Source organism: Neodiprion virginianus, chromosome 1, assembly GCF_021901495.1.
Source record: "Neodiprion virginianus isolate iyNeoVirg1 chromosome 1, iyNeoVirg1.1, whole genome shotgun sequence".
Lineage (NCBI taxonomy): Eukaryota > Metazoa > Arthropoda > Insecta > Hymenoptera > Diprionidae > Neodiprion > Neodiprion virginianus.
Window position 1 is genome coordinate 36,086,347 of NC_060877.1, and position 12,225 is coordinate 36,098,571.

The 12,225-nt window shown below is 35.6% G+C and overlaps 2 protein-coding genes across 4 annotated transcripts; both read right to left on the reverse strand.

Annotated features, from left to right (window-relative positions):
- Window positions 1-8: 8 nt before the first annotated feature.
- Window positions 9-4,600, reverse strand: LOC124299370 (PMS1 protein homolog 1-like). 2 transcript variants are annotated; one of them, XM_046752568.1, is made up of 12 exons: window positions 4,327-4,600; window positions 4,017-4,137; window positions 3,765-3,932; window positions 3,366-3,640; window positions 3,091-3,210; window positions 2,706-2,852; window positions 2,105-2,586; window positions 1,631-1,982; window positions 1,372-1,516; window positions 929-1,244; window positions 581-728; window positions 9-497 (listed from the first exon to the last, which is right to left on the reverse strand). In XM_046752568.1, exons 1-12 carry the CDS (start codon window positions 4,462-4,464, stop codon window positions 390-392), a joined length of 2,520 nt encoding a protein of 839 aa, XP_046608524.1. In that variant the 5' UTR covers window positions 4,465-4,600; the 3' UTR covers window positions 9-389. The 2 variants fall into 2 exon arrangements, with proteins under 2 accessions (XP_046608524.1, XP_046608533.1); XM_046752577.1 differs by lacking the exon at window positions 3,091-3,210.
- A 3,391-nt stretch (window positions 4,601-7,991) lies between these two features.
- Window positions 7,992-12,187, reverse strand: LOC124307214 (CCHC-type zinc finger nucleic acid binding protein). 2 transcript variants are annotated; one of them, XM_046768812.1, is made up of 3 exons: window positions 11,989-12,187; window positions 9,196-9,455; window positions 7,992-8,467 (listed from the first exon to the last, which is right to left on the reverse strand). In XM_046768812.1, the coding sequence occupies exons 2-3, from the start codon at window positions 9,445-9,447 to the stop codon at window positions 8,246-8,248; spliced, it is 474 nt and encodes a 157-aa protein (XP_046624768.1). In that variant the 5' UTR covers window positions 9,448-9,455; window positions 11,989-12,187; the 3' UTR covers window positions 7,992-8,245. The 2 variants fall into 2 exon arrangements, with proteins under 2 accessions (XP_046624768.1, XP_046624703.1); XM_046768747.1 differs by having other exon boundaries at window positions 9,184-9,455; window positions 11,989-12,183.
- Between the last annotated feature and the right edge of the window lie 38 nt (window positions 12,188-12,225).

Here is a 12,225-nt window from a genome sequence, read left to right on the forward strand (position 1 = left end):
AGCAAGTCTTCTGTTAAGACGTATGTATATTTTTATTGTGCCGCGGTAATTTTTTCAGTTCGAAAACTATTTTTCATATATAGCTCTGGTAATTATGATTCAGTCTATACAGCAATTATCGCACAGTATATGTAGCTGGTTGTGTATCGCTTATGATGGTACAGTGGGAGAAGCTTTTCTGCAATTGTTTCATAACTAAGGATAAATAACTTGTGTGACAGAGTGAAATTCAAGATTTCTATTATCGTGTCTGAAATAGTAATTTCACGCGATCAATTCGATTGAATAAAACGCAGGTATACTGAATGCAATAAAAGAAAGTAGAAGATTTTTTCCTTTCTTCGCTAAATAAATAGAATTGTAAGGAAATTAGTGACTTTTTTTCGAAATCAAACTGTGGATGTTCCGATATTATAGATTGGATGCAAGTTTGGCAAAATAGTTTTTTTTTCTCTTAACCACGTCTGCAAAGTTGATGCAATTCTTTCAGTATTCATCTGCAAGAAAAGACCGATATTATTTAACCAAAGTTGAAAATTTGCGAGAAGCGTCGAGATTAATTGAAAAATGAATACCTCACCTCTGGTTCTTCGCATCCTTTGGGATCTAAATCTTTCATTATCTCTGCGCTGTTTAAAACGCAAATCTTTGCGCCAGATCTTATAGCCCAAATCTCCCCCGTAATTGGGCCAATAATTGTTATCTGATCCAAGGAATTCGTCGTTGGCCTGGAAAACATTTTCATCACTTCGGTCGACGCAGTTTTTATTTTTAGAGAATAAAATTTTATACCACAGTCAAAAATACAGATGAAGCATGAAATTGAGTTGGATAAAGGTGAGAGGTGAATCGCTACATGCTGTGATGAATTACGGACTAAAGGATACCTTCATAATAATGAAATATTGATAATTGACATGATACATACTTGGTGTAGAAACTCCTAGCTATGCTTTGAATACTCATTTCCTGTATAGCAGTGGTTCTTTCGCTCAGCGAGCATTTCTTATTGCTCTTTTTCTTCATCGATTCAAGCATTTGCACAAGTCTTGCTTTATTCTTGTCTGCCTCTTGTTGGGTCAGCTTAATGTTCTTTAATTTTTTCTTCTCTGCCTCCGCATTCTTCTTTTCCTCCAATGCCAAACCTCTGTAATATCCACGTTGCTCGGACGAGAGCTCTTTCCAACGAGTAGCCAAAATTTTTCCAATCATTGGCAACGTCGCACCTGGATTTTCTTCAAGTACTGAAGTAACCGAAACAAAATATAGATGTATTACGTTAAAATTTTGAAGTTTTCTAAAATGATCGTTATATTGTTGATGGGAAAAATTTCTTTCAAGTGAGGAACTGAAAATAATTACATTACTCACCTTGAGCTCTAATTTCATAGGAAAACTTGGAAAATCCAATGTGATATATAGTTTGGGAACTCGGTTGCTCTTTACTTTGATTTTCACTACTATTGGACTTGGCAGTGTTTTTTGGAACTTCGTAGACGGAGACATGAGTGGGGCTCTATTGTTAAAACAGAGTCAATTCACTCTTCGAAACAAGTAAATAAATGTAAAGCAAAATAGAATAAATTACATTATGAGGTAAGTGCTGAACGTGGTAAAGAACTAGGCTTACCCTTAGTCCTGGTATTTGTCCCCTACTCCAAAGGTTTAACAAGAAATCGGAATTTCTCGAACTGCTGTCGGACTGATTGTTGTCTTTGGAAGATTTTGACGGGCTCGAAACCTTCTCAGACACTGGCAAATGGGTCGGTTTTTCTAGTACTGCAGCAATATCAAAATCCTCACCAAGATCGACAATTGGTAATTGGCTCAATGTTTCGGAGTAGTCGGTACAAGTACTTAATTCAGTATTCTTTTGCATGTTATTACTTTCAACTTCAGGAGCTGTTATAGCATTCGGTTCTGGTTTATTCCCTGGTATTTCCTGGCCAAACTTAGAGTTCTGTTTTTCAGTTGCAGTAGGTCTGAAATTTGGATAAATTTAAGAGATTAGCATGTATTCGGTCTGTTTGAAATAGATGCTAATGCAAATTATTCCTTCAATCTTAAAACCTAAAGGCTTATACCAAGTATTGAAAAATATTACCTTACAGCATGGCCAGTTTTGAATATACTCGGTTCTTTATGCCTATGGAAATCCTTCTCTATATTTGATTCATCGTCAGAATCGCTCAGAATAGGAGCAGGGAAAGTTTTCAATAATATACTAATGCTATCTCTATCCGCAGGCGCGGTTTTCTGACCTTGAATATCATCAATGATAACACTGGAATTCACATCGGATGTCAGACCATCGTTTGAGAATAGTTTATCAGATCCTTTCCTCTTCACATCAGAGTCGGTATTTAGATCGACAATAAATTCGCGAGGTTTTTCTTTATTATTGTTTAACTTGGATTTCTTGCATACAGGTACTTCCATCTCTCTAATAACATTTTGCGTAATATCGTGATACTCTGGGGTTCCACACATCGATGTATTCATCTTGGATATCTCAGGTCTAGTATTTTCATCACGTAGATTATAAAAATTTGCTAAAACCGTGTCAAGCCTCTCTGATATAATATCCTAAATGAAAAAAATTTGATGAGTATGAAGAATTGTTCTGACTAACCTCAAGTTTATAGTTAGTTACAACTTTGCATAACATATGAATAAGGTTACATTACAAGCGAACAATAGATCACCTGGTTTTTAAGAAATACAGATGTTTTATTGGGCTCTAAATTAACGTCCACTTCGTTGGGTGCAATTGTGATACTCATGAGAAATACTGGCCGCTTTTTTGCCGGAGCTTTGTCACCAAAATGATCTGCTACACTCTCACTGATAATCTGTATCAAAAAAGTTAGTAAACATGTGGAATACAGTAATAAGAATATTCAAAAACCTTGCATATTATCTCGAAACTCATGACTAATTATTTTAGTGAACCATAAAAATATTGCGTCGAGTAAAGGAGGAAGCAGTCTGGAAAGTTATTTCCAAAGTCTTAAACTACTTTGAGAATGGAACTGTGAAACAATCAGTATTCAAATTTGGACGAAAAGTTGGAATGTAAAAATTATTTACCTTTTCAAATTGCTTGTATTTAACAGGACGATCGTTTATTATCACATATTGCTGGTTAGGCTCATAGACAAGTTGCAAGTCTGTTACCTTTTTTTTGGGTATCATTAACTGTAACTTTACCTAAAATGTTAATATATTGTTTTAAAATTACTTTTCTTTTTAGAGTGAGTATTTTGAAATGTTCGTTGTACGAACTGGACAATAATAGAATGCAGGACTACTACAAATTGTTTTAGTTTTTACAGATAAGAACTTATTAGCTAGTTTTAACAAACCTCAGAGTCCTCGTGAGTAATCCATTCCAAATTGGCGACCACTTTACCTCCGAGAAAATGTCCAAGTGCCTCTTTTATATTATCACATGACGGTTTTAAGAATACCAAGTGATTATTTACTCTGTAAGTCATTCTGACGATTGGTTTAGCCAAGCTGAGGCCTTTGAGAATATTTTCAATGTGTTTTACATCTTGCTTTGATTTCTTCACATTTGAAATTATTTGCCTCCTCACCGGAATACGGTCAAACAATTTTTTAACTCGTATTGTAGTGCCTGAAAAAAAATTAGTTATTGGATCCAAGAGCAGTGGCACAAACATCTTGGATGCAGATACTAACAGTTGCATTATGTAACATTCTTTTCAATCTATAAATGAAAGTCAAAATTTGGTTCTTACCGACAAAGGGAGGAGATAACTCCCTGCTAATAATACTTCCATTGTTGTCCAAAACATAAGACCTTGCAGTTTCATCTTGGATCGTTTTTGTTGTCACCTTTACTTCGGCTGCAACCCTGCATATTGCATTGAGAGCTTCGCCGCGAAACCCATACGTTGTCAACGATTCTGATGAAAGGAGTAAATGAGTTCCCATTAGTCTGGATTATTGGTATATAATTTCATGGTATTCATATTTTATAATATGCTCACCTAAATCCGCAAAATCGAATATCTTTGATGTGCAGTGAGGCAGTGCCATGTTCAGCACATCGGTGACAGAAATTCCACAACCGTCATCTCGAATTTCAATTAATGACAAACCATCGTCAGTCTACAATATCAATATGAAAAAGTAAATAAAATTAGTCGAAATCATCGACCAATGAATGGAGATAACGACATCTTTTGAATCTTATATAAATTTTACGAATACAATTATACACATACACGTGTATTTTATACAATAAAATTTATAACCATTCACAGTAGTATTGAGATAAATAATTTCTGGCAGTCTCACCAGATTAATTTCGATATTCTTAGCACCGGCATCCAATGAATTTTCGACGAGTTCTTTGACGACGCTCGATACGGAGGTTATAATCTGCGTGCTTGTCACTAACTTCACTGTCGTACAATTCAAAGCTCGAATAGACATATTAGTTAATAAATATATAATTCTAAAATCAACCCTACAATCTACAATGACTGACAATACCAAATTGTATTCTCCAAGAGTTCCCGCACAAACCCACGTAAGAAAATTTAAAATGAAAATTCGAACGTCGTACTCAGGCGACATCTATCTCTATGTATACATGCATGTGTGACACTTATATAACGTGACTTGATCTGAAAAGAAAATGGAATCCGAGATGACACCCATTCTGTTGAGAAACGATTTTTTGCTGTGGTTTGCAGCACCATGTAAGAATAATGACTCTTACCTCGCGGTTTCGATCAATGCTACGATTTTAATCCTTGGAATTGTCACTCGATTTTCAATTTCGTTGACAAGCCTACTTGAGTAATACACAGTCGCTAAACATATGTCAACGAAAATCTGAAAATCTCGAGGAAAATCTGTTTTCATAATTTCTTCACTGGCGGCGAAGTTACGTTTCAGACGTATTTTTCTGTACATCTGTTAAATATTTTTTGTAGAAATTAATCGTGTTGAACAATAAAGATTAAATTAACAAATAGTAGCAGAGGACGATTAACATAAAATCAGATGGACATTTATATTTTATTAGTAAATAATTTTTTTTCCCTTCCACGCAACATAACATAATTACAGAAAATACGTTCTTTTCTACAGTAATTCATTGCCATAAACCTGTTATAGGTAGTTATGTATAAATCGGACGTCCGTTTGGGATGTAGGCAGTCGGGAAGATGATGGAAAAAAAAATCCAATCAAATGTGCCTCTCCATACGCATTCTATTTCAAAAATTCTGTTTAAAAACACAACTTCAAATACTCATTATCCTTATTATTTTGTAGTTTTTTTTTATTCTTCTCGTTTTCTTCTTCTTCATTTTATTTATTTATTTTTGTTTCCTCTTCCTTCCTTCAAGTATTATTATAATATTAGTTTATAAGTCGAGCTTGACCGGAGACGCCGGTCGAATTAGTTATATACTGTAACATTCATATTTTTTACATTATTCATACGTAAGTCTTGTAGCAGAGAATCGTAGCCCAGGTACCCCCACTGATTACACAAATTCTTATTTTTGCCCCTTTCTCTCTCTCTCTCTCTCTCTCTCTTTCTCTCTCTCTTTCTCTTTTCCTTTCTTTTTAATTATCATATACGATGCAATACGTCAACAATAAGGTTACCGTCTTCTGGTATCTGTTTTGGACCGACTCTCTAGAATTTAGCAAATTTACACAAACAGCCAATAAAGCATTTCGATTGTGGTCTCTTGAAGAGTGTCGCGAAATGATAGTTGGACACAATTTTCACAGGTCGTAATACACGGTCGTAAATGCCTTTCAAATGCTCTCTGTATTTCGTGTAGAAGAAAATATTATATCTCAAAGAACAAAGATGTAAAAACATGGTGAATTACTACTAAATGCGGCACATACAAGTTGCCCAGGATACCTTTACTATATATATATATATATATATATATATATATACATACATATATATATATTGGTACATGTTTCACCAGACATTGCACTTTGCTTTTGAACACTAGTACATTGTCGTCGCTGCTGGTTAAATAACATAAACTCATTCTATTTCGCCCGTAAATTGTCGAGAACTTCTAATCATAAATTCTCCATAGTAATGTGTTAATTTAAATTGTATAAAACAAATTGCAGAGAAAAAAACAAAAAGTAACGAAGATGTAAGGAAAAAAAAAAAAAAATCATATCCGTAAATAAATAAAAGGGTTTTAATCAAATTCGTCGCTAGGTTCCTCTTTAAAAGAATAAAGAGTCCATCATCAGCTCATATTATAAGGCAATTGTAGATCTATTGAGTAACAGTTCATTTTTGAAGAACGTAGAACACTTTTAACTAGCAGTCTTCTGTAAATGTTGACCATTCAAATACAAACCCCTGTACAATTTGATAATAGTTTTCCCCTTATTTTCAGAACTGCACACTTTTAACTAATGAATTGGGAAATAAAATATTCCTAATTGATAGTATAAAAGGTGTGTAATTACAGTACAATTCCAATCAAATTCACCTGTATTTTTCACTATTGTAGAGCTATATTCAATAAGCACACCCGTTATATTGTGCAAGTCAGTCATTAAATGTCTAAAAAAAAAAAAAAAAAAAAAAAAAAACTATCAACGCAGAAACCGAATTAAACCTGGTTATAACAATGTCAGCGTACATAAAATAAGGTCGATCAATTGAACGTTCGAGCTATAGACGCCGCATACTGAAATTTTGCTCATCATCATCACCATCATCATCATCATCATCATAATCATCATCATCATCACCACCACCACCACCACCATCATCATCGTCGTCCTTGTCGTCATCATCGAAGTATCTTGGATAAAACTAGACATCAACTGACGGAAATATTATTCATTTCTGTACTATTGAAAATAGTAAAGGATCTACATTTTAATAAGTTTGGAAGAGATGAACCAATTTAAGGAGGAAATAGTCTGGAAACTAGATTGATCATAAATAAGAAAACATTTTTTACCACTCAGAAATAAAATGTTTAATCCCGTCATGTGATGTTTTGTATAAATCGGAGACATATCTAATAAAATAACACAACCTCGATTTGAACCCATTTATGGAAACGAAAAAATGATAAGACTAAGGTCACCAGCAGCGACTATAGTATACCTAGTTTTATAGTACAAAACAACTCCAGCTTTTTGCGTACTACTACATCATCAATTGTCATTTGCGGAGCAAATCTAGGCTAGCGCAAAAAGTGCTTACTCTTATACATCCTTAAATATTAGGTAATATTATCATTACTAAACCTTACAATATTCAGGGTCGGTCTCTCGAACATGTTTTTATTATTTTACCATTTCTTTTATTTTCATTTTCATTTTTCTTCCTCATTTCGAGTCAATTGAATGTAGAGAATCGATGAGAGGATACGGGACACAATACAAGATGTACAGATCAATTCAGAAAGGATTCGATAGCGCGATTTCGAATATTCGACAACTTGTGTGAAAATTCGTGCTTATATAACATTATGGACAATTCCCTTTTATGAGAACATTAAGCACTTTTGAATCTTTTTTTCTTTGCAAGTTCGACCAAAGCCGTACAATGATATATAGTTTCAACTTGAATAGAATATAAATGGCGATGATTATATTTTTGTCAAATGTAGTTCGGATTAAACATCCGAAACACAACGTACAGTAATAGAATGATGAAGCACTGGGATACATAAGTGTTTCATAGTCGACCAACCTGAGTAAACTTAGTAAATTGTTGAAGATGAAAAATTTTCGGAATAACAGATCAATTGGTACGTGTGTATAGTAAGTGAAACAACGCGGACGATGAAAAATCCAAATAGTTCATACACGCGATTATGATGACATTGAAATTTCTTGCAATGTCTCGGGAAAAAGATTATTTGGATAAAACTATACATCTTGCACCGTTAAATTATGTGGACATAAGATATTGAAAGGGGAGGATGGCGTCTACGCGATGATTCATTCGTATTATCTCCAGTATATTGTTATAGTTTACAGTGGTGGCATTAACAGCGATAAAAACTTAAAGATTTTAAGAAACCCTTGCGAAGAAACAACGGTGGGCGGAGGGGAGGGCAGGGGGAGTTTTTTGAATGATCTTGGTACGATACTTGGAGCGATTAAAACGCTACTCTAATTACTATCCCCAACGATCAATCAATCAATCAATCAGTAATAAATGTGTATTGTTTTGTGAGGTTTCGGTTGTTTCCTACTTCCTATCATCCTGGTCGCATTCACGGCTTATATGGCCCGTCTTGCCGCATACGTAACAAGTTTTACCACCAGATTCCTGGCAGTTTCGAGCGATGTGGCCCGTCTTGTTGCAATTGTAACAGCTCTGTCCAGAGAATCGGCCAGAGTCGTTACCCTCAGGGCAGCTACGAGCAATGTGCCCAGTCTTGTTACAGTTGTAACAGCTCAATTCAGGAACCTGTCAACATATAGTTAATTTCTAAGACACGACTTCCCTTGTAATCAACCATTGTTCACTAAAATTATTCATCGATTCATCTCAAATCAAAGGAAGGGTTGAGTCAAACTTCTTCAATGCTCTTATTTCTTTAAAACTAAATCTTTTGCTAAAAAATGATTGCAGAAAGCATCAAATTGTAGCTCAAAATATTGAACATCTGCATGAGTCATAGGTGCAAGTAATGAGCTAAAAGTATTTTTACGTACTGAAAATGAAGTTGGAAGTAACTGTTATTCATGTCTTTAAATGTATTCTCTCATTGTTTTTAAATTTGTATAACTTATAACAGTTTACAAGGGTAAAACAACTTTGCAGTCAAACATGTTTTTTGTGTACCTGCTGAGTCAATAAAGGACTAATAAAAACGTCCGCTTGTAAGTATGATCCAGTGGTACGTGAACAGGTGTAAGAAAACAACGGAAAAGTACAGTACGTAAAAAAAAAAAAAAAAATTAAAATTGAGGGAAATGAGACAAATGAAAATTTAATTTGCAGAAATAATTGATATCAACTAGTATATAATTGAACTGTATCGAGAATAAATCATCGATAAAAAGTTTGAGTTCTTTTAATTGATGTTTATCGAGGTGCAATTCAGATTTCCACACATTCATTGATTTATTAACTTACAACTTATGGTTTAAATAAAAATTCTGATGAAAATTGGTCCTCACGTTTGATCCTACCTGCTGGCAGTCCTTCGCGATATGCCCAACTCCGTTACAACGGTAGCACAGGTCTTGATCTTCCTTACAATCACGTGCAAAGTGACCATATCGGTTACACTTAAAGCACTTCTCACCACGATTCCGTCCACCGAAACCACCGTCACGGTCACGGTCACGATCTCCTCGGCCGCCGCCTCCGGCACCGCCTTGCGGACATTCTCGTGCGAAATGGCCCATCCGGTTACACTTGTAGCACACGCTTGAACTCATCTTTTAGTCTGCGCCAGAAGAAAGATGTGATTTATTTATTTTTCTTTACATTTTAGCAGCGTGGAGAGTCAATAACTGAAAATATGTTTATAATTTGAGAAAAACAAAAAGGACCTTGCACACATGTCGAGGCAAGTACAATGCCACTTGAACTCGCAAATGATTGTGAGAAATACATTTCGCTAACTGTGAGCACTTTAGTTCCATGATTTGTAAAATGGGTACCCCAAATTTCTCATTACTTTCTGCTTTCAGTGTTCAGGGTGCAGCAGGAACTCGAAAAGCGTACAAAGCGTGCAAATTAGGTGAACTCTCATTGCATTGTAACCATATGTGATGAAAAGGGGTTGGAGTAAAAAGTGTACTGCACTAATTTTTTTTTTTAAACAAAAAATCCGTCGTCGATCTAGAGTTGATTTCTATAAGAAATTTAAGATGTTTGAAATTCTTGCGATGAAAATTGTTAACAAAGGAATTGACAAAAAGCTGCAGAGGGGGAGCCGTGCCAAAAAATAACGAAAAGAGAAAGCAGGTGAAACTCTTGCAGAGTTTGCATCATGGTGGTACGAAAATAGAAAGGTATGCCTTGATCTTAAAGCAGCAGCAAAACTTGGATACTTCAGAGTAATGGCAACACGTAAAGAATCCATTACCTACATCAACCTCACGCTTTGTCACTGAATATATCTGATATAGTCAGTTCCCGACAAGAGAGATTGGCAATATTCATTTATGTTTCTTTTTTATTTTTTATTTTGATTTTTTACTATCATGGATAACGGACATGGACATAAATGTGTTGGGTTTGCATGCAAAGTAGCTGGATTCAGATAAAGGCTGCAGAGGCAGATGTACGATTCTTTGTGTATTGATGCAGAAAATGCACTGTCATATCGGTACTTGTTGTAGTAGAAAAAAATCTTATATACCATTATAATTACAGCAAATTTATTAGTGAGATAAATCCTGGCGACTGTGTTGAAAAAAAAATTGTTCGATTGAGCAAGCGTCAGACAAATGTACTATAAATGTAAAATCGCATGAGGCTTTTAAAAACTGTATAATTTTGTGAAGATTGGCTATAGATTTTTTTTTTTCCCACTTTTGGTAATATTTACGAAGCTTTGAATAAATTGACATGGATGATTTTCTATCGAGATTCAAAAAAACTTCACCACTAACAAATCATATAAAAATAAAAAATAAAAATAAAAAAAAGATAGAAAATCTGCTACTAGTCACCGCTTCGACATTATCTTGGTACTTTTTAGGTTTCTCTGACTCATACGTCTCTTTCATCATGTATGTACAGACCCTTAGATTAATTCTGATACACTCAAGGCCACCGTTGGCATTCATTTCGTATCTTAAACAAACACTAGCAGACTACTTCAGTGGCCTCGAATGTGTGAGAATTAAACTACGATTTCACACATAAATCAATCAGGTAGGTTTTTAATTTTTTTTTTTTTTATGAAATTGGAGTAGCTTGGACTAGGAAAAATATCTTACAAATATTCCTCACAGTTATTCGATCGTGTGAAAAATTGCGAAAACTGGAATAATCGGCTGAATGACGTACGAAAAAATGACTAATAATGCTGATAATAACAATATCAACCACCAAAGTGGCGAGAGAATATGATACAACGGATTTTGAAACGACTGGTAGACGTTCGCCTGTTTTGCAAATTTGATGAAATTCTCTTTTTTCCAGTTAGGTGAGATAAAAAACTTGCGGCAAAAAGAATCTGGCAGGATCGGGCGAAATGGGTTCAATGGCTATATGTCCGAGTAAATAGCCGCGATGGCGGGGCAAGAGGATGGGAGGAGGGGGAGGAGGGTACGTGTGGGAATAAAATAGACGTAAAAGTTGTTGAAAGCAAGGGAAAAGGAAAGAAAAAAGTATTGAAGGATAAGAAGCCGACGCGCAGTAAAAAGAGAGACAATACGACGCTAATAAGAGAAAAAAAATTGATTCGGATAAGAGGTCGCATCGGTTAGCAATTTCCATGCGGGGAGTGAGAGTACAACAATACGACGATTAAATTTTTTGGAGCGTCCTGTAGAGATGCACGATTAAAGGGTTCGCAAGGGGGGGACGGATTAGATTTTTCAGCCGAGATGACGATTGGTAACGAAATAATGATGATTGGGGGAAAAAATTGATGAACGGTTGAAGCCGGATGTGCCGAAACGGTGATTTTCACGATAATTAAACGTATTCGGACAACGTGGCTTTCCCCTCCTTTTCGTTCAAGAACATGTACGCCACAGCCGACAACGCGAAGATGGCACCCTACAATGACGCCGTAATCCTTGTTTCAGGCGAAAAAGAGATTTCGAGTGAATTAAAAGACGGAATGAATCTGCTTTGGGACGGGGCCAATGCGGCGGGACGATTGTTCGATCGGTAAATGGATAATGTTCGTTAATACTTGGGTAAAAAGTGATAGAAGTTGAGCAGACCACGTGCAGAGACAGTATGCCGCGGGCGTAAAACTATCGAGCATTGATTTTTACTATAATATTAATATTTACCTTTTAAATGAGTGTCGTTTCTCGATCTCTGAATCTTATGGACAGCTCGGCAACTGGCTTTGCACAACCAACTCGCGCAAAACCTCGTTTTTTAAGAAAAATCTCGAGCTGATGCTACACGGACGGCTACGACGACCATTAACTACAGGAGCGAAGACCCGCCAATCGGTGAACCGCTGCCCGCCAAACTTGCGTTGCAACAATGAACACCTCCGGTTTCTACAATACCTAGGTATT

Coding starts and splice junctions, on each gene's coding strand:
- LOC124299370 (XM_046752568.1), bottom strand. CDS start 4,464: ATGTCTATTCGAGCTTTGAATTGTACGACAGTGAAGTTAGTGACAAGC. Junction 3,933..4,016: donor ATTCGATTTTGCGGATTTAG/GTGAGCATATTA, acceptor TCCTTTCATCAG/AATCGTTGACAACGTATGGG. Junction 498..580: donor AAGGATGCGAAGAACCAGAG/GTGAGGTATTCA, acceptor CTTTTCTTGCAG/ATGAATACTGAAAGAATTGC.
- LOC124307214 (XM_046768747.1), bottom strand. CDS start 9,447: ATGAGTTCAAGCGTGTGCTACAAGTGTAACCGGATGGGCCATTTCGCA. Junction 8,468..9,183: donor GCCAGCAGGTAGGATCAAAC/GTGAGGACCAAT, acceptor ATATGTTGACAG/GTTCCTGAATTGAGCTGTTA.